General features: G+C 34.9%; 1 protein-coding gene across 1 annotated transcript; it reads left to right on the forward strand.

Annotated features, from left to right (window-relative positions):
• Positions 1 to 452: 452 nt before the first annotated feature.
• On the forward strand, positions 453 to 22362 carry LOC135685078 (striatin). The gene is made up of 19 exons (XM_065200847.2): positions 453 to 998; positions 4206 to 4309; positions 5110 to 5265; positions 7102 to 7371; positions 7783 to 7967; positions 8627 to 8725; positions 9850 to 9878; positions 11298 to 11385; positions 12187 to 12342; positions 12957 to 13111; positions 13790 to 13845; positions 14992 to 15108; positions 15759 to 15806; positions 16441 to 16562; positions 17071 to 17238; positions 17719 to 17859; positions 18686 to 18793; positions 18993 to 19079; positions 20198 to 22362. Exons 1-19 carry the CDS (start codon positions 825 to 827, stop codon positions 20365 to 20367), a joined length of 2433 nt encoding a protein of 810 aa, XP_065056919.2. The 5' UTR covers positions 453 to 824; the 3' UTR covers positions 20368 to 22362.
• Positions 22363 to 22754: the final 392 nt, after the last annotated feature.

Consider the following 22754-nt stretch of genomic DNA (forward strand, 5'->3'; position numbering starts at 1 on the left):
AATTCCCGACTCGTGACAAAATATTTTCATTAAAAGATTATAATATAAGTATAAATGCATACAAACTCTTTTGTTTGTCAGACTTCGCTTGTTAAAGACTATTCAAACTAAAAGAGAGAGATACTTGTCATCAGTACATAGGAGTCGTGACAGAATTACAATAATTCGTTACCAAACTTCAAGCATTTCGTTCGCCACATCTTACTCAATTCTAAACAATAGATCATGTGGTCAAAATAAAAAACTTTTAACTACATTTATCCTAATATCAGGCTAAAGATATCTATTAGCCCTTGCCCTCATCCAAAACCGTCCTAAATTGAAATCCGGGGGCGAATACAGTTCATAAACCCACTGTCAAAAACCCCGTCTCGCTGCCTCGCAGTCGGCGGGCGGTTTTCAGCTTTCGTACCCAGCGGCCTCCGTATCGAGTATGCGCAGTAGCCGAAGACATGTTCAGTGAAGCAGAAAGTGTTGTACTGTTGTGCAAAGGCCTTGTGACTATCGATAAGACTAAAAGAGTTGTAGATACAGAAATCTGATATCTTTCCAAGGCTTATCGACTACTAAGTAGGCCAGCTAGTCAATGATTAGTTGCAGAATGTAACAGAGAAAAGCCCCGAATTTCACTGATATCTTCAACTGAAATGGAGTCTGTTCGGCGGAGTAACGTAAACCTGTAAACTCAGGCCTATTTTCAAGACGAGGACAGGCTGCTCTCAACAAAGCTGTCAATTATTAGAGCCGCACAGTTTCCGTAGATTTGTGAATTTTCCATGGAAGTTATAAATACGTTCTAAAAAGAGATAGCATTGCCAGTAAACATGGAAAATGAAGAAGGTGTGGCGTTTAACCAGGCTAAAAACACAAACGGAAATGTTGAACAGGACCAAAGGCCATCTTACAGTATCCCAGGAATTTTGCATTTTATCCAACATGAGTGGACACGATTTGAGATGGAAAGAGCACACTGGGAAGTGGAGCGTGCAGAGTTACAAGTAAGTTTAACAATTAGCTTTGTTGCTTATTTCATGAATGCTACAATTTCAAGTTTAGGGAAGGTTTATGTATTTTTCGAAAACCTTCTTGCAGCCGTCTTGTCAGGGCCTAATCTTTTGTTGCCCAACCCATTTGTTTCAAGGTGACTGCTCGTTTGGTGATTGGGATATTGCTCCAATGTCGCATTTTGTTTTCTTTCAAAATTAAATTCCCTTCTATTCAACGTCAACCCAGATAGTTAATTCTGTGAATGCTCCCATGCTGATCTGGAACCGAAATTAGAAATAGCCGCATCGGTATTTATTAAAGGTGCCATATGAAATATGTGTTTGCCCTCCTAAATGCGATAGTCGTGAAAAACATTTTAGGTTTTGTAAATTGATTCAATTATACAGTGTTTTTATTCCCAATCTTCTAAATTAATATTTAAAAGGTGGATATTTGCTGCATACCCTGTTGCTACTTTATTTGGAATTAAAGTATGATCTTAAATGCAAGCATAAGGAACTCAATTACATTATCAAAAAAGACCGAGTTAAATCTTGAGAAGAAGGCCACTATTTTTGAAGTGACTCACTTTTCAAAGGTTCAAGGCAATTTTTAATGTGATATTCTGAATGTTTCCATCCAATCGACATTTAAGTCCAGTAAATAATATATACTTATACCATATTAAGTTGTTTGTTTCATGTCTCAAATTTGTGCACATACAATCATAGAATCATAGAAGTTTATATGTCTACCTAAACTTAAGCAGATTTATAATTTTGAAATTAAGGTTGCATCTACTCTGTTATTCCCTTCTTTGCTATGTTCAAACTTTTTTGTTTTACTAACTATTACAACATTTAGCAGCTGTTTTATAGTCAGTGCTTAGATTTTAAACTCTTCATTTACATTCACTCTTTTCACACATAAAATTAAATTTGAGCTTTTAAGAAGGACTATTGCACAGTAGATAACTAATTTATCTAATGAATATTATGTTTGATATAGTTTGTAGTTTAACTTTATGTGTATATAAGTCATATGGGGAACATTGTCAGCATGCGAGAGCCTTTTAAGGATCTGAATATTTCATTTTTATTTTAAGCAATTATGCCCAATAACTGGTGTTCGAAGCAAAGCCTTTTTAGTTTTACATGATCCATATAAACATGGAAAGATTCACCAATACATTGGGTTTCATCATTAAAATTCCAAAAATTTATGTATATATAAAAATGATGGTGTGAAATTTAAATTTCTTGAGGATTTTAGTTTGCTAGTTAATATATATATAATTTAATATTATTATATAATTGTACATAGAAATAAATATATATATATATATATAATTAGATGATCAGTAGAAAAACAACTTCATTAATGTTGCGCGCTGTGCTTCTTCAGAATTTAAAGTTTTAAAAAACATTATAGTCTAGAGCTTTTCAATAAATGTATGTAAAAATATTTAGATAAGTGATTTTTGCTTCTAATGAAAACTGTGTGGTAGACAATTGATATTTTGGATTTCTTGCTGCTTCCTAATTTTTTTTATTTGCTTCTGAAAGCAATCAGATGAAATAAATCTACCACAAATTAACAAGAAGAATGGCTAGACAACAGATTGTTATACTATTAGTTCTTACTCACAATGTCATCCTAACAGTTTAACTTTTATTCAAAGGATTGATTGACTCTCACATTTTTCTTTCTGACATGGTTCTTTGTTTTTGCTCTCTATTGTTTTCTATTATGCCTTGTTTCTTCTGTTTTTTGTCAAATTAAATGCAAATTTCAGCAAATTTCAACATCAACTGCAAATTTTCATCATTACCAAAATTCTTCAAGTGCTTCCATATATCACCTGTATTTTGTTATTGAGATGTTCTCATACTTGAAATTTCAGAAAGAGTGGGCCACTCAAATGTTACTTTGAAGCAGCTTTTTAAATTTATTTGAATTTGTAAATAAATTATGATATATATTTTACCTCAAATATTGTTACCCAGTTTCTTTTGCAAGAAACTTTACAAAGTCCCATTTGAACCTGAAAATTCACTGTGTTATGTTTGCTTTAGAAATTGCACTTTTGCAGTAAGATTGTACACTTGAGAATAGCTATTTATGAATGACCTCAGTGCTCTCTGTGTGCATATTTTCTCACCACTATCAATCAAACAAACATGGATTATAAAGCATAGGTTCATCTCACTGAATTTAAAGTTTTAGAATATTTATTCCTGTTAAGGTAATTTCAAGTTAGACATGCATTTACGTTTTAATGCTAAAGAGGTATCCAAGTGGCATATAGCATCAGTTATTATGGTATTTCAAAGCTTTTACCTAGAATTGTCCAGTACTAAACAGAAAGATATGGCATAGCTTTTTGTTAATGTCACTGAGCACTTTACCGAAAAATAGTCAACAGTTATCCTCACTGATATGCTCACACAAACATAGGCAAGAGGAGTTCTTTTTGAGGAAATTATAGACACCAGAATGGTTTCCCCTAGGATGATAATCAGCATGATCATGATTTGCATATTTTGACAGGATTTTTATATCCTGATTGAAAATGTATAATAATAGTAATGTATAATAAAGCCTGTCCATTGAAGCTTTTTTCAATTATGACTCATGTATGACTCAGCTTTAGTACGACTCCAAATGTTTGCTTTTTCATGGCCATTTTTAAATTATGTACCTTTGAAAGATTTTTTGCTTTTTCAATTCTTTGATATTCAATATTTTGCCAAGTGAAGTATTGCTTGTCAAATGTTGTGTGATCTGCATATTTTTCAACATTACCTTGCATATTTGTTATCTAGTTGCTACCTTATCAAAATCATGCATTCAATTTTTATGCTTTGGTTTAAACAGAATGGTTAGTGTTTACCTAAAGCTGATGTAAAGAAATGACTTCATGCTGATATGCTGATTAATATTGGGATATAAATATATATTACTTTTCCAATTACATTAAGAGTTTATTTTAAATACTGTTTCCATGCGCTTGCAAATGTTATATGAAATTTCTGTCTTCCTTCAAAATATTTCCCAGAGACAGTTTTGCACTCAATTTGAATTTTTATCTGAAGAGATAAGTTATCAGCCCAAAAAACATTTGATAACTATTGGTATTGGTTTTGTTGGTAAAGATTGTCATGTTTGCTAAAAACCTTGAGCAGGTTGATTAATTTGAAGAGCTTTTTTATTTCTAGGCACGAATTGCATTTCTTCAAGGTGAAAGAAGAGGACAAGAAAATCTAAAAAGGGATCTTGTGCGAAGAATCAAAATGTTAGAATATGCTCTGCGCCAAGAGAGGTAACTGGCCAAGTTTTTATTTAATTGTCATTATTTGTTTTTCTTTGCTAGAAAATTTGCCTTGATTTTTAATGATAATTTCTGTCATTTTAAAAGGCAGTATATTGAGCTATACATAACTGCAGGGTAACATTTTCCTTAGCAATTATTCCTGGTGTATTTAACAGAAGAAAAGTTTGGCTGAATTTAGTCCATTTAGTATCAAAGGAAGCTTTTGATTTTGTGTGAACCATAATTAAAATTGCTTGAATATTTGTTAACTTATGAGCAATTTCAAAACTTTTTTTATTTCCATAAGGTTAGTTAATATTTTCACAAGTCAATTTTAGTTTGAGATTCCAGTGCACATCAAAGCATCTGGTGACAACCATCTCACAATAGTTTGAGCAGATATGTTAATCTTTTTCCAAGGCATTTTGGATAAGTTGATACAGCCTGATTTCTGTTTAAATATATAATATTGCTTGGACTCTTTATCCAAGCACAGACCTGTTCACAAATATTTTGTCAGGGTGGCTGTTTATCACCCTCTTTGATATTGGTTTTATCCACACTTTTTGCCACACTTTGATATTATTTCAGTTCTCCCATAGTCATGATCAGATGATTTGCAATTTGAGCTATGTTGGCCAAAGAGTATTACTTCTGCACTATTCATTACATTCAACTATTGTGTAGCAATTTCTTTAATTTTCAGTCAGCCGTTTTTATTCAAATTCCTAAGCTAAAAGCTCCCAAAACGTCCTTCTACCCCACTTTAGCTTTTTTTAATATTTTTCTTCTTAACATGTTTTATTAAGGCAAAAGTTTCACAAGCTAAGATATGGAACTGATCTCAAGTTGCCTGATATTAATGATGAGACTACAGAAGAAGAGCCTGAAGTTAGCAGCTCCAATGAAAACCTTTCAAAAGCTACCAATTTTAATTACAGACAGGGAAGGCAGATTCTGAGGCAGTGAGTATATAACTGTTTTACAACTAATTTTATGTTGAAACTTTTGCACAATAATCAAGAAATTTTATCTTAAAGTGATGCTGTCTAATGTACCAATGTATGAAGAGGAAAATAGCAATTTGATAGAAATTTGAATTGATTTCATTTATTAATTTATTGTTCTGATTACTTCCTATGGTTTAGTTACCTTGATAGTTTTTATTCATTAATTACTTGCTTGGGTATTCCCTGTTTGTTCTTTGTTGTGCCTAGATCTCAAGTATGATATATATAGAAGTTAATTTTTTTCATAATCATCTTTGTAGTGAGTTTAAAAAGGAATTAGTTAGAAACGATTTTCAATTTCCATGTATAAGTCTCTATTTCAACAGATGTCAGTTGTGTTTTTGTTCGTTTTACCACAAAATCAAAACAAATAGCAAGCTTCCTGCAAGCAAAATTTTTTTTCAACCACACCCTTTAGAGAAGCTTAAAATGCATTTCAGAATATTTCTTGCATTCATTTCTTGTAATTATTTTAAGAGGCTACAGTTTAACTATTTTTAAGGATACTTTTGTTATGTTTGATTACTACTATTCTTTAAATAACATTCATTACTTTATGAGGCCCTCTAGACCTTGTGGCCCTGAAGCCATTCACCTACTGCCCCCTCTCAGTGGCCCTTCAAATATGGTTTATGGCTTAATCAATTGCACAACTGATTTTATTAAGCAAGCAATCTTTATATGTAAATGTGAAATGTTGTTCCCAGTTATTAACTTATAGAATTTTGGGACATTTCACAAACCTAAATTTGAATATAAAGGAATTTTGGTTTGTTAAAGCTCTCTGCTCTTCACTTGCAGTATTTCCAAAGTTATGCTAACAAGTTTCACTCTCATCTCCTTTATTTCATTACACACTTTGAAGAAGTCTTTTCATAATTAATAAGATTGCCAATTTTGTCAAATTTTAATCAAAGGAAGAAGAAAATTTTCATTCAATTTCAGCTGTTCTTAGACTTGAAAACCCTGTGTTTTAGCAAATAGAGCATTGTTTTGCTTTGAACCCGGTATAATAGCTTAAGTGATAATTGACATAACTTTTCGTAAAGCTATAGAATTTTTTGCTATGTGTTAAGTTAGAACCAGCTCTGGAGTTTTTGCTTGCTTTTGCACCTGCTCACAGTGTAGTTCTTTTGATAAACGCAATAGACCTCTATTCAATTTGCAATAGTTATTTGCATTAGAAATTAAAAAACTTTGCCCAATCTGCAAGAACACATTTAAGCTTTATTGAGAGCTGAAGCCAAATGGAAACACCACTATGCTATCAAGGCTTTTTTCTGAAACAACTCAGGAATTATTATTCTTTCATTTCTATATAAAAATGCATACATAAAAACACATTTGTGTATAAAACAAAATGGTTGGCTCTAATTTGCAGTTAAGTTTCATGCTTAATGCAATCGCGAGGCAACTGTTTTGAGTTTAGACAAACAGCTCAAACCTAGAACCGTCCTTTTCTAAACACCAGGGTATGTACATCTTCAGCTATAGGCCATCCACCCCGATATGACAGTCTGGTTAAAATTTATTTTTATACTTTTATTATAAGCTTTATTATTACAGTCAAACTCACATAATTGAACTAGTATGATTCAGTACCCCTTGCAAAAATACATGGCCTAAGTCAATTTGGTGTAAATGCTATCAATTTTCATCTTGTAAGTCACATATTTGCCTTTGTCGGAGGAATCTGCTTTCATTTTAAGGCTAGGGTAACCTTGCCATGTTTCTTAAAGAGACATCACCATGTTACCTGAACCTTCTCATTTTTGTGAATTCATTTTGTAGATACTTGCAAGAAATTGGCTATATTGACAAAGTGGTAGAATTGCGTTCAGCAAGAGTAAAAATGTTGCTTGGCCTGACTTCAGAAGAAGCAAATGGACCGACTGCTCCCGAAACAGTGGAACAAAAATCTCATTTGCAAAATCACACTGCTCCAAGGGTGATAGCTAGTAAACCAAACGAGCAGCTGACCCAGCCAGGCTCTGTAGATATTGAAAAAGATAAAGATATTGAGGATGAGCTAGTGAAGAAATCACCACAATTTGCTGTGAAGTAAGCTTTTCATTTTTCAGTCCTTTGACGCAAAGTATCCTTTTAAAGTCCAAAGAGGTGAAACTATTCCCTTATCCTGGTAGAAAATATTGTTTCCAGCCCACCTTTCACTTGATACCCTATTTGATATCTGTATGTTACGAGACACTCCTGATGTTCCCGTAACCTACTGTCGCACATGGTAATTGCCACTCGGGCCCGGGAGCATCCTGCTGCCTGTAATATTCAGAAGTCTTGCCAGATACTGTAGGTGAAACTCTAACCTCTAAGTAGATTGTGGCATTTCGCCAAATGAATAAGTAGGTCTCAAGAATGATGACCACTACGCCAAACTAATAATCTTTATTAGTATTTTGCCCATGCAACGAGCTTTTTGTTTCGTTATTTACATTATAGCCTTTATGGTTGTAGGCAACAAGTTATTAAAAGTGTTCCCAACGAGTCCGATGATGCTGTCATGGACAGCTTCAGTTTCCTTCAACGTGAAGGGCAGGATGCCGCCGAGGAGGAGGCTGACGATGGTGGCAATGCAGATGATGAGTTGGATGACAGAGAATTCGAAGACAATAGGCTGTCAATCAAACGAACCAAACAAGGTAATCATCATGTTAGTAGCGCAGATGTCAGTACTCAGAGATAAAACAGTTTGGAGGGCCCAAACCTCCAAAATAGGCTTGAAAAACCACCGTTTGTGTTACAAATGCAAGCTTCGTTTTGTAACGTTGGACGTAACTTACCTTCTTGAATCAAGAAGTGTTTTATAGTTTCAAAATCTATGAAACCCTGATATGAGAAATTGCAAGATCTTCTCCTTCAAGTGCCTGGCTATTTTTTTTATCAGCATTCCTTCCAAGCCCTGTTACTTTGTCCTTCCTTTTTGTAGGCCTGGAACTGTTTTCGAATCAACTCTACCTCTCTTTTCCCATACCATTCAACTGTCTGTTACAACTTATGAACCACTTCTAGCATCTTGTATATTAATTCTTTATCGATCTTTCCTTTAAGCACCCCTGTCTCTTTTTCTCCCTTGACAAATCATCGCCCTCTTCTTTCTTATTTCAAGTTTTTCCTTCCCATTTCTTCTTTCTTGATCCTTTTTTTCTTTCTTAAAAACACTCCGCCATATGCACTCCAGTTTACTTCGCCATTGTTCCTTTTACTCTTTTCCCTTTTTCCCTCTCAAGAGTTTTTCTTGCTGTATTTTTTCCTTTTCTTTTTGTACCTTCATGCTTCAAGCCATTTGTTTTGTTTCTAGAAAATCAAAACGATGTAATCGAAAAATTACCCCCGGATGGAGCAGAAATAATGAAAGAATTTGACTTTTTAGCACAAGAAGAGCAAAAGAATGAAGCAAGTGCGTAGCTCCACTACTCTTTTACCATCTTTCACAAATGCCTTTAAACATTTTTTAACGGACAGGCTCCTTATAACGAGCTTTCTAAGCAACGAACTACCGTATTTCCGCTAATGAACGCCGCCCTCTGATAAACGCCGCCCTCTATTTAACGCCGCACCTTCAGCCAACCATTTGTAAAAACGCCACCCTCTGATAAATGCCGCCGTCTATTGAACGCCGCATGTTGAAAAGCGGCGTTCATTAGAAAACACACCAAACAAGAAGTAAGGAATAGTTTATACGCTTACTATTCGTATAAACTAATAAAACTTAAGTTTCATTTGACAAACTTTTCATTTTGTATTGAACGTTCTTTAGAGGAAATACAGTAATCGTTTTCGTCCAAAGTTTATTTTGTTCCAGTTTCAACCTAATGCCAGTATTTTGCAACATTCTTTAACAAACTCATTCAACGAGCAGACAAATTTTATCGCTGCAGCACAGGCATCCACTGTATGGACTACTCCACTTTTCTAAAAAGTCTGCACCTTCAAATAGCGTACATAGCAAAATGCTCTCGTACTGGCATTGAAACAATCCAATGTCTCTTTCGAATAGGACTGGTGCTTTTAGATTTCACTAGAATGTTTTTAGATTGCTTTTGCGACCTACCGGTTCAATATATGTCGGGTCATCGCTTCAACCTGATGATGATTTTTATAGAAAATATTCCGACCTAGACATCCCCATCTAAGACCTGTGTCGGAAGGGCGAAAAAGACACTTTCTCTGACTTTAAGAAGGAATGCAGTTTTCTTTTAAAAGGGCTAAAGGCAATTTTGTAGAATACCCAGGGTATATTCCAGTTTTTACCATTTGGTTGGCAAAAATATTTACCAATGGTCTAGTACCGAGAATGAAAGAGAATAGATAATTCTACTGTTCCGAAAAGTTTCCTGGCGCCAAAGATGTCTAAGTCAGACCAAATCAACAAAATGCCTAGGTCTTAGAAGAAAATCTATTTATCCGTTGTAGTTCTGTATCAGCAATCTTTCTTTCTAAAGCCTGAAAGCCTTATTATTTCAATGGAATATATTCCTTATAATGTTGATACATTTTGATTAATATTCCTTGATTTTCCAGATGAGAGAAGTGGCCAAGGTGGAACACAGGTAATGCGTGTTTTAATGCAGCAGAAATGTGTTTCATGCTAGTGTAATGGGCCCTTATGTTAGTGTACTCCTTGAAGTTACCTAGCCTCTTGGTCAGCGGTTATGCGCTGTCATCTACCATTGTTAGTATGCTTGCTCCTTCGTTGCACGAAAATCTGTTTAAGGTTTTCAATGCAAACCAAAAACTCCAGTGGTCTTATCCAAGTTTTATGATGCGCTGCAAATATTTGTTCACCGTAGCAATCTAAAGTTAAGGTTGTCATTCCGTTTTTTATAGCGTGAGTCCCAAGACATGTTAAAGAAAATCGTGCAAGAATTTCTGACGTATATATGCGTTTTTAAATTCTTTCCTTGGGCTAACTTCTCCATACTCCGCAGTTTTGATCGTCTCATATTCAAAATTTTTAAAACAAAAAAATCAAATTTTCAGTTTCTAGCTTTTGTGTTTTGAATTTCCCAGTTTTTTTATTTGCTTCTGTGAATTTTGTGGATAGTTTTTTATATTTTTAAAACCACTAGGGCTCTTTGTCAAAAAGTTTCCCTGATCCTAATTACTTTTTTTGTTGTTGGTGATTTTGTTTTCGTCTTCATTAGTATCAAACTTTGTAGCTCGATCATACAAAGTTTCCCAAATTTAAAATTTCATTTCCTCTTTGTAGCTTTTCCGTTCATGCACTTATCCAAAATTGTCCTAGATTTGAGACCTTTTTCCGAGAGACATTATCTAAAAGGATTATATATATATAAAAGACTGCATGGTGACATTTCATGTGCACAAAATTTCAGAGGCTGTCTTTCTATTTCTATGAATTAAAGAAGTACTGTAAAACTGACACTAGCACAAATATTTAGCGAATCAAGTTCAAGCTAACCGATCTACAGGCAGCTACTGTTACGTACAGAGCATTATCGGGTCTTTATTCTCCGCCCGTTCATATATCAAACCTATTTAAGAAAGATTCTGCTCGTGACATGAATACGAACTTGCACATTTCCACTACCGATTTACTTGTTCCAAGAATGAACACTTGCACGCACTGGTCAGAAAGCTATATCTTTCCAGGGTGCAAAGGATGGGAATAAATTGTCTTTGGATGCCAAACTAGCTCCCCCTCTAAGCATTTTTAAAAGCAGGTCTAAGAGCAATTTGCTTTTTTATTTATTTATTGTAGGTATTAGCCTATCTTATACTAATTTTTTTTTAATCCGATTTTATCGTATGTTTGACAAGGCCCCCTCTAAATCAGTCCTCTCGACTGATGGGGCTATAAAAGGGTAAAAAATGAAAAGGAAGGTCTTGATTTTTCATGTTGCCAAATTCTTCAGCGTATTCGCAATTATCGACCATCATTATGGCTTTTTCAAACTCCCTTTCTTGCTTCGTGAAAACTAATTAAATTTCGTTTTGTGCCTTTACAGGACGAATGGCATGTCGATCAAGGCAAATTACAGAAGCAAATAGAGCAATACAAAAACGAACGCAAAGCCATGGGCAAGAAAGGGAAACGTAAGTACTTTTAGAGTTCATTAGATTTATATTCGCTCATGATTAACATTTCTCAAACCCCTCTTTTCCCAATATAATAATTCCCGATAAGACCAGAGGCCCAGCAAATGCATTTTTTTCTAAGATTGATTTTAAAATGTTTTCCCGCTTTACCGAACTTCGACTGCTAAATGTTTCTTGGCTGTTTTCGCAACTTTTAGTTTTTTATTTAGCACAAGAGAGAAATTCCCCTGTCCATTCAAAAACGTACGACCACTGTAGAATATGAACTGTCTAGAACAGGCCTATCCAGCCATTGAGGAATAGCTTTTAAAACTTGCCTCACAAAGAAGGTACATTTCAGCGATGAATGAACGGGTGTCGACGAATGAACGACTTGGCATGGATGTTAGGTGGAATATTTACCAACAACTTTGCCAACAGTCTTCAGCTTTGTGACCGCCATTTTTCTAGACCTTGCATGTCACAGCATGACAAATTACATACGGGTTTCCTTAAACGACTGCCTTCTTAGGCATTACTATTTACGAAAAGGTTTCCCAATAGTGGAATGCAAACCTTAACAGTGAGAGACGATTCCTACAATCCTAGAACTAAAAGATTGTTTATTGTTAATTATCTTAGTGCTAGCTCTAAATTACTTGGTTTATTGGGAAATCTGCTGCTTATTTCTTACAGTTGTTTTCCTATCATGTTTGCAAAACAATGCCCCATTCATTTAACAGTTCAGCACATCATTTCGTGATCACATAACGATCTCTTTTTAGCATATCAGGAAATTTTCGTTTATTTGATTTTTAGGCCCAAACAAAATGGCTTTGCAGTCAATGCTTGCGAAACTAGAAGGCGAAGAAGATGTATCTTCTGCACAGGCGCCTTCTACGCCAGCTATTCCCGCTAACCAGAATATCAGCCTTCCAAACTCATCGCCGTTTCGCGATGATATCGCCCCACTAGGTATGAGCTTCCTTTCTACACTGTTATGATGGTTTGCGTCTTCTTCTTGAGTGCGATATTACCGCGTGCAATCTGCGGTTTTGGTCACTTTTTCTTTTTGCTTGTTGGTACGGTTTATCTCTGGAGGAGGACACTTCAAATCGAAGAAGCAAAAAACACATTGTTTTTTATTATCCATTTTTGGCACTTTTCGGTTATTCAATGGCTTTAGCATTGATATTTTGAAAGAAATAAATTTGAATTCAAAATATAGTGCCTTTTAAGTCAAAGATGTACAATTCGAAAAGTTTAGAAAAGTTTTTCCTTAAGAGTTCTTAAGTTAACAAATTTATTTACTTTGTCAAAGAACTGCGTCTAAGTCATTCTTCAGTTAATTTACAGTTTCAAAGCACATTATTTTTTGTAAGCCCGCGTACTCAAACAAAATTTTACTTTCTGAAAAATTCTGCCTTATCTTCTCTTGCTGCTTTTTTTTATTAACTCGTTTAGCAGCCCCCAGAAAGGCATGAACGCTGAGTGACACACCATTTGAAATGTGTATTGCCGCTCTCGATCAGCTAGTGCTCACTCTAATGATTCATTTTATGTATTTTCCATTATCCGTTGCACCACAGGTGATGTTGCTCTACCCAGTAGCAACTATGCAGCCCGACCTGTAACCCCAGGTCAGCTGAAAGACGCGCCAAACGATGCAATGGAGGTAGCTTTGAGATTAGGTGACCTGGCTGACCTTACCGTTTCAAATGAAGCAGGGCCGCTTTCTGTAGATGTGAGTTTTGAGTTTTATTTTTTTTGCATTATGAACCTTGATTTATGAACTTTAAACTTTGAACCATGCACTTTGACCCTCATAGCTGCATGTTTTAAGAATAATTTCTAAATTATTTCTGTTTCAGATATATTTGATAAGATGTTGGAATGGATAATCCGTTCTGCATAAATATTTGGAATATTTTGTTTAAATATATGTAGCTGTATGATTGCCTTTGTTTGCCTCGAGCAGGAAATTCTATGCACAAAGATTAAAAAGTAATTCTTTTTCACATCTTCATGTTTCCTTTTATTAGTTTTGCTGAAATTTGTAAGCCAGTTTTCGCTTTTCTTTGTAAGATGTTTTATTTATACTTAGGCTTTGAAGTGATGGGTTCACTTCCCCTATGTTAAAAACAGTAGGGCATTTTATTATGGCACAAAAGAAAAAAATCTGATTATTGCAAAAGTACCCATCAATACTAGTTATGGTTCATATATCCTATTGATTTGGTTTCCTTTAAGTGTTGATTATACCCTATCTTTTTAAAGTCGGCTTATCATAGTTAATTGTTCGTTTGTTGTTCATGAGAATTTTCGTCTGGGAGAAGCGGTTTTTTTTCTCGCCATAATGTATTCGCAAACTGGTGGCCAGTGTATTATTTGTTGACTTGTATGTTATTTGATCCGAATTTAGATGAATTCAAGAGAAGACATTAGAAAAACTTGGTCACCAAAGTATACTCTTAGAAGGTAAAAATACCTTGTTTGTTTAACAAGTATTTAACGTTAAGACCTAAAACACGCTTCTTTGTCATTTGCATTTTTCTCTTATCGCTTCTGATCTTATCTTATTATTCTCTTATGCATTAGGCTCTAGTCACAATGTTATTTTAGACATAAGATGCTTCTTGGTTTGTTTTTAATGACTGCGAACTCTGTTAATAAAAGAAGGACTTTCATCCGATAAACTATTTGTTTTTACAAAAGAGTTTGCCTAAAACACAAAACAATCAGTAAAATTTCACTGTTCTTTTGAGTTATTTGTATTTTCTGTTCTTACAATGCCTTCAAATGTTCGTTGGAACACCAAACAGCTTAGGTCTCCCCTTACGTTTCGTTTTCCAATTTCTTCTAATTGTTTCCTCAGTACCGACAACAATGCTGAAATTTTTGAGAAATTTCATGCTAGTCGCATGCAGCTTGCCTAGTATTAAGTAAACAATTATATAAAGGAAAGTCAATAGGCTGAAGAAGAAATAAAAAAAAGTCAAATTCAACTGTTTTGATGTTAGCGTTAGTTCTCTAAGACCTTCTCAGTTGTCTGTACAATAATATGCAAGACATCTCTAAAGATTATCTAACAAAAGTAGAGAAATATTTCTAGCTTCAGCAAAAATGCCCAAGAAACTTTATATACTTAAAATCATGCATATTGCTCATTAATCTCATTTGGATTAAACGATGCTCAAAGCAGGGAGAATGTAAATTACTTAGGGTTAATTGTATTGCCAAGTTAGTGTTAGAGTGAGAGTGAAAATTATTGCTTTCTTTTTGTAGTGGTGACATGTTACTGCAACATTTGAGTCTAAGTGATTTTATCGTGAAGATTACTGTTTACCCGTCTGTCATAAAGTGCTCGATATTGTATACTGTACACACTTTTGGTTTATAGAACAAGACCGTTCCTAGTTGCACGTCTCCAAGTTTCACGCTTAATGGCTCAAAGTTTTAACACTGCTCAAAGTTTTAACACTGCTCAAAGTTTTAACACTGCTCAAAGTTTTAACACTGCTCAGAGTTTTAACACCAGGCTCAAAGTTTTAACACTGCTTATTCCTTCATCAGTGTAAATATATTTATATTTTAGTGTTCACTCCTTCATTTCTTTCTTTACAGCCATTTTGATGGAGTTCGTTCGTTGGTTTTCCATCCGTATGAATCTGCCTTGATAACTGGATCGGAAGATCACACACTCAAGCTTTGGTCATTGCAGCGCAATTCACAAATGAAAAAGTAAGTTTTTGTTCACCCTTTTTGTAAGAATCCCGTGTGTGCCTGGTTCCTGTTTGAATGTGTTTCTGAGCTCCATACCCGAGGCATTTAAGTAGCTATCAACTTGTGCAGGAATAAATCATATGCAAGTTACTCAGTTAGGAATAGCTTATGCAATGATAAAATTACTTCGTTCACTGGTGAAGAAGTAAAATTATGCAATTTTAACATGTCTTCTAGTTTCAAGTATAAAACATAACAAAATAATATATGACCTTAATATGATAGCAGAAAACAATAAGCATCTTAACAAATCAGTTTTATGTTATTGGACATTTTCTGTAAAAACTTTTGTGTATTTTTGTATTTTGAGACTATTTTGGGGATGGGGGTAACGGGTTGTTGGGAGAACCTTGGTTTTGGTGTTATTATGCAAGTTTATAATTTCTGAAATTAAAAATTGCAGGTTGCTTTTTTAAAAGCCGTGGTATATTTTGCACTACCTACCTTCTCGGTCATAAGTATCGCGAGAAACTTCCAAGCTTTCGAAACTTTTTGGAATTTAGCAATTACGAAAAAATTGTTTAAATTTCCAACTATCCTGATAAAGTTAACTTTTGTTTTGATCTGATCAATATAAATGGATTTAATTTCTCTTTTTTTACTTGCAGAGGAAATATTTCCGATATAGAGCCTGTATATACGTTTAGAGGACACAGGTAAGTAAATAAAAAATATCTTATTTTTATCGTAATAATTGAGGTCAATCTGTGGTTTGGAAAGCTTTTATACACCACTGCAAGTCATAGCAGTACAATGCGCTGTATCGCCACGCACCGCTACCCTTGGGTCCGAAATGGTTGCACAGATGTTACATATCATATTCCATCTACCAAGAATTGATGATGTGGAATGTGTTGGTTGAATTGATGAAGTTTAGTAGTTCATCATTGTCAATAACATGCTATGATGTACTTAAATTTTTGAATGTACACTTGTCTAGAATTTGACAAAGTTAAACCTTATTGATTAATGTTGCCATCAATTCACCGAAACTTAGAATTTCATATAAGAGTGGCAAAGCTTTATGAAGCAATAGAAACATACAGCGGACCCCCGGATTTGCGCTGTGTACTAAAATAACAGTGCAATAACAGGATTTTCTAAAGTATACCAAAAGAAAATGTGATAAAGTGTCTTGCAACCAGCCTTTATTTTGATCAAAAAACATGTTGCTGATCTCACCTTGTTAGATTTATCGTTGGAAGCTGCCTCCTGAAGGGAATCCTCATTCATTAGCACTAATGTGTAAAAACCGACGCATTTGTTAATCTCATCCTATTTTCCTTTCAGCGGCCCAATCCTTTGCTTAGCATTGAACACCAGTGGTAGTGTTTGTTACAGCGGTGGCGTTGATGCCACAATCCAATGGTGGAATTTGCCTCCGTTAATGTTAGATTTGTTCGGCTCTTACGGTAAGCACTTTTTTCTGTTCCATTTACTTTTCTTTGCCCAATGAGTTCTCAAAATTTGCAAAGAACTTGAAAGCAAAAGAAAGCTTCTGTTTGAAGAAGAAGGGAGTTAAACCAAACATTGCCGGAGAGACTTTAAGTTAGAGGGATCCATTTCGTGTTTTCAAGTTTTTTTCAACTTTTCATATATTCCAGGAGATTAAACCAGACTTATAGGTATATTGTATCAGTAACTATATATGTATATTGTGGTGGTGAAATCAGTACAGTTAAAAATCCCCCTTTCTCTGCAGTTCGGTTTTGATATATCTGCTGATGATATGCTAATTATCTTCAACTTTAATAGGGCGGATGAGATGTTGTCCTTTATATGCATGCTACCTATAATGTGTTTAGGCGTTTGTCTCAACAGCTATGTCAAGGATTATAGTTAATGATTGCCATTGCAGAGCGCATATTGATGATTTTAATTAACGGGTCTGTTCACTGTTTATCTTTTTTCTGCCCACAGATCCCAGCGTTGCTGGTGAAACGCTGGTTGCCCACACAGATGCAGTATGGGATTTGGCCGTGCAGGCTGAGACCGACCGGTTGCTGTCATGTTCCGCTGATGGAACCTGTCGACTTTGGAATGCGGAACTTAAGTCTCCCCTGCTTTGTACCTATAGAGCAGAAAACGGTTTGTTTATTTTCGATTACAAAATTCTTTGTGGCGAGCTACGTCTCCAGGGGGAAAAGCTTTCGACTGTGGGATTAATGTTGGCAGGGACTTTAAAATACATTAAAAAGTGACCAATTTTCGGAGGTTTTGAGGCACTGAGTCAAGCTAAAGGTTGTACGATACTGTAATGCTATTCATCTTAAGGCGTAGGTACGGGCATTGCAATCGTGTCCAGATTTATTTGTACTGTACATAATGAATCTGGACTGCCAACCTCTTGTCTGGAACCACCCTTCCAAGATCTATCTTCCCTCCAATCTTTAGCCTAAATAACTAGAGGATGACTTTATCTTACCTTGTGCTTAATAATTTTCTCCTTGCTAATACCTAGGATATTTTTAAGGTGCCATAGTTTTCATAGTTGCATTCCAGTGCAAAATATTCCCCATTTAACTTTGCAGTTCAGCAATGAATCACAAATCCTTTTTTTAATTTCAGAGACTGGAAACCCGACATCGGTCGCATTCAGCACAACTGATTCGGGGCAGATGATTGCATCTTACACTTCGTCAGAATGTGTCTGTTTTGATTTAGAAACTGCAAAGATTTCCTTGCGGTTAGACAGTGCTAAAACTTACAGTAAGTTTCTCATTGCTCTTTCTATTTAATACCCTGATTACTGTTTTGGGCATTCGATATATACTTTCAACAACAAAGTTTTCAGTTTCTTGGCAATTTGTCTCATAAAAATATCGTCAGCATGTTCTACATCCCAGTTCAAAAGAGATATTTTCAGTTTGTTTGTTTGTAACAGTTAGGTTTTCATTTCACAAGATAATTGCCATAAATTATCTTTATTTTTCATTCAACCGTTATCGTAAAAACTGTAAGGAAATATAGAAGACAGCCAATCAGTGGTCAGTAGTGCCGATGTTTATATTTACATGATTTCAATTGTTTTGTATGTATATTATCAGTATAAAGAGCTTTTTAATGCTAAGCCAAATGCTTTTTAAGGCTTTTTCAATGCTTTTTTATCGCAAACAGACTTAAAAGACTAACGCCAATTTACAAGGCTTGATTCATCCCACTCCTTTTCCATTGAATAATATTTATTTACTTTAAAGTCACGCATTAGATTAGAATGTTTTATAGTTTTCATTTGACTACTAGGACGTTGTCCAAAGTATCAACATTCATCGATTATAATATTCCCCCTCGAAGAAACTAAAGAAATAATAGCAGACTACTGGGAAGGATTCTAATATCTTAACTTCCTAAGTGCATGCAATAAACAAAATATATGTAATCGACCTCTTAGATTCTGTTTGTGAACCTTCATTTTAAATGAAGAAATGTCCTTTCCAAATTTATATTGCAGCCGTAGATCCATTTTTCTATACGTATGTGGTTATGTAGTCATATTTTGATAAAATTGACAATGTTCTTCCCTGTTTCTTTTTAGACGGAACTCCGTTTACGCAGATAAATAAAGTGCTTCCGCATCCCACTCTTCCAATAGTTTTAACTGCACATGAAGATAGGCATATTAGATTTTTTGATATTAATACTGGTAAGTCTGTGTTCATTCTTCAAAACAACTTTTTTCATGTTCATTTTTCATGTGACTCTACTATTTTTATTCAGTGGATTAATAAGCTTTTTTGTTGAAGCATTTATCCACAAAATATATTCGTTTCCTTACAATTTCTGTTTATGGTTTTCATATGTTAAAGTGTTAAATTGTGATTATGACGTCATCGTTTTCACAGGTAAACAAATTCATACCATGGTAGCGCACTTGGATGCTGTGACAAGTTTGTCAATCGACCCCACTGGTTTATATCTCTTATCTGGAAGTGAGTATTTCTTAAGCCTTTTACCGAGGCAAATCGACCCTTGCTTTCAATAGGGCTAATTTTTATTCGGATAAGCGGATTCCGACCCCATAAGTTGCTGTGAGCAGTTCTGTGTAGATCTTATTGTAGAATTTGCTGATGACATAAAACATAGAAAATTGTATGTGTAGAAAAAACCTTTTAATTTATTCCTACATTAACTAAGGTTTTTCTCTTCCGCGGGGGGGGGGGGTGGCTGCTTTTCGGGAAGTCCGGCTAAATTTTGGTTCACTTTGTGTCGTTTCATTGCGGATTTAGGGTTGACTGGTCTGCGATTGTTATTCTAATTGCTTCAAGGCAAAAGCATTGCGAATCAATAGGGCGTTTAAAAAATAGAGGGTAATATTTGGTTTGCAATGTTGCCTGCGCCTCTAGAATACAGATATCAGTTGCCCTACACTGTTCGTCATGGGAATATTTTCGAGGGAAGTTTTTTGTATAAAGACTTGACCGTAAAGACAAATGGTTTGTCCATTGCTTAGGATGTCCACTGCAATTAGATATTCGGTAATCCAAGTTTCACAGTCCATAGCTTCACCAGGTTTAACCAGCCCCGATGAAAACATCTAAAGCAAAGCCAAAATACCTGCACTAACAGAACCGTACAAAGTTTTATATCTCGATACTTTTAGAGGCTTATGATGACTTCTGCGCAGGAGATTTACAGTCTGTTTTGGGGCTTTTAAGCCCCTCGACAGATGCTTTGTAAAATGATCTCAAGTTTTCAACCTGAAGCCTCTTCTTTTCTCCCTGTCCTTTTCTGTGTATTTTATGTTTTTCATATCATTTAAACCTTTGTTCATTTTCATCTTGACATTTGATGGTTTTTCTTTTTTTTTGCCTTCTCTATTTTTGCTATTTATGAGTTTTATTTTGATAGTATTTTTATCTTTACTTGTTTAATTCTATAGTATTTTCCGTAAATGCTTTGGCCAATGATGAGAAAAGGCGAATGTGAAAAGATTTGATCGAATAAGTCTATCCTGAGGCCAACCAACTGCTTTCAAGTGATTGATATATTTCTGACACATCGTTGCCTTCACTTCTTGTTTTTAACGGTAATCTTCTTGCTTTCTAAGGCCACGATGGATCGATTCGACTATGGAATATTGAAAATAAAACTTGTATTCAAGAAATCACTGCCCATAGGAAGAAATTTGACGAGGCTGTCTTTGACGTTGCTTTCCACCCGTCGCAGCCGTTTATCGCCAGCGGTGGGGCGGACGCGGTTGCTAAAGTATTTGTTTAAAAGTAGGTACATATAGGCATTAATAAATGAAGATAGTTTTGAATTATCTGTTGCTGATTCATGTTATGAGCTACCCATGGAAAGGTATTTTGGAGAGGCAGTTGGTCGATTTGATATGAAGAAAAAACAAAATTGAGAATGGAACGAGATACCGTGCATGTAGTTTATTATTTTATATGTGGAACGACATTTATTTTTCAAGAAATAATACGCAGGCAATGCCAGTTCCGCCCGCCAAAGCACAGCAGTGACATTGAAGTCGAAATAGCAAAGCATGTTGTATATCAGAAAACAATTGAAGCTTGTATTGATTGGGTGAATTTTGTCACATGACCTATCTATCAGTTTGTCTCAACTGGGTCCAGAAAAACTCAAGAAGTCTGTTCCTGCTGAAGCTATGATAAGGCAAGGTGAAGAAGATGACCATTTATGGAAGACCAATTATGTTGACAACAATAGATTCTTTCTTTGATTTACCGGAAGCTGTCATATGATGTCAATCTTAGTGACATGTCGAGCGCGTTCTCCAGATCAAAGTTTTGAGGGCATGATTCAAAATTTTTGACAACAAGCGAAATCGGACGTCTGCTGTCTCACTATATAAACTGCCTTGTGATTCAAACACAATGACAATATGAAAATTCTTCGCTAGCGAATTCTTGTAAAGGAAATAGTTTAAAGATTTCTTCTCTGATATTGAAACTATAAAAACTGAGACAGCGTTGATTCTAGAGAACTGGGTAAGCTGGCAATAACTGATATTCTTTCGTGAGGAGAGAAAGCGAGTAAAAACTGGTCTTCTCTTCTATTAGGATGATAATGTATGCAGATTGTTATGTTGCTTGTTTGAAGTATTTTTAAAAAATCCAATGTGTTAAAGACTGCACAGAATAAGGTTTTAGGATACACCCCTGTTACTGCAAAATTCAGAGGTGCCAAAAAATTATTTGCTTTAATCAAGTTTAACGAGCCTACTTTTTGTTTGTATATGATAAAAACCCGTTATGTTTTTATGAAAAATGTTAAGATAGCTCCTGGCAATGGTTAATCAAAAAACCGTACAAGTTTGTCATACAAAAAGTCTGGAATGAGATTGACAGTCGTTTTCAAAAGCCAGCCTCGCTTTCGCACATAACTTATCCTCCATTCTTAGCAATATGAAGACTTTAGAACCATTTAATGTAATCTCTTCAAGTTCTAACTATTCGTTGTAAATTTAAATATTGTTCCTATATTTTATTATCTACGCTTCAAGTCTGTGAAGTTCTTTTTGCATTACTTTTGTGCAGTTGCATCGAGTGTCCTGAATCTGTAACAGAAAAATTTTGAAATGAAGATCCCTTTTGCTTTGCCATGAAACAAATTAACCTTGTTCCTTGTTTTTTCACATTTGCTCAACATTATCCATAATGAGTGGCTAAACTTCTAAGATTTTTAAATCAGATTACTTTTCTAAATGAAAGAAAAATATCCTCATGAAAACATTAGGAATTATCGAGAATACCATAAATCCGTTGTCAATGACAACAAACTCCTTCTATCGAAAGAGACACAATATTCCTAGTCTTCCTCAATGTCCTTTATTTCGCTCGGCAGACTTTCCCTTCTAGAAAACCTCAGTACAACCTACTCTCACCAACCAAGGATCACTTCAATTCAGAATTAGAGAGGCCTGATTGGTAGAAAACACACTGTTTTTAACTAAGTTTGGTTCCCCAATAATTCTGTTTAAAGAAAATCCTTTGTACATTATTTCTCTTCTCGCTGTTTTTGGTAGTAACCGATCGTCAAATTTCAGCACATCGAGATCACGTCATAAAACTGTTGCTAGATTTGAAATTTCAATGCTCACTTGAAAAGTAAACATGCGATCACTTATGTTGTAAACTTCCATGTTCGATGGAAAATTTTTAAGAAGCTCATTATGTCGTGTAGAAAAATAATTTGATGATTTTTATTAATAGTCGTGAATTGAATCGCTCGCTAACTGTGTCAGTTTGTCGAGAGTTTTTTCAGCTCCTACGGAGACCTGCAAACCACTTTGTTCTTATACCAACAAGCATTGTGACTACAATTCACTCCTGTGTTGTCCCAAGTAGTATTATGGTCGCTCTACACACTTTTTATAAGAATGCCCAATTTTTGCTGAGTCTCAGTATCCTTGATTTTTTTAGATTTTGAGCGTAAGATTATTCTTGAATTATTCTTAAGCGACTAAAGGTATAACTCGGTATTCTTAAATTATTCTTAAATTTAATCGATTTTGAGCCTTGATATTCTCATAGACTAAAAAGTGTGAAGCTGAATATAAAATGCGAAGCAACTGCTGCTCTTGTTTTGATAGTTATTCAACAGAACTCATCACTACCAAAATTAATTACTTTCTA

Source organism: Rhopilema esculentum, chromosome 10, assembly GCF_057945365.1.
Source record: "Rhopilema esculentum isolate cy_ngs chromosome 10, ASM5794536v1, whole genome shotgun sequence".
Classification (NCBI taxonomy): Eukaryota; Metazoa; Cnidaria; class Scyphozoa; order Rhizostomeae; family Rhizostomatidae; genus Rhopilema; species Rhopilema esculentum.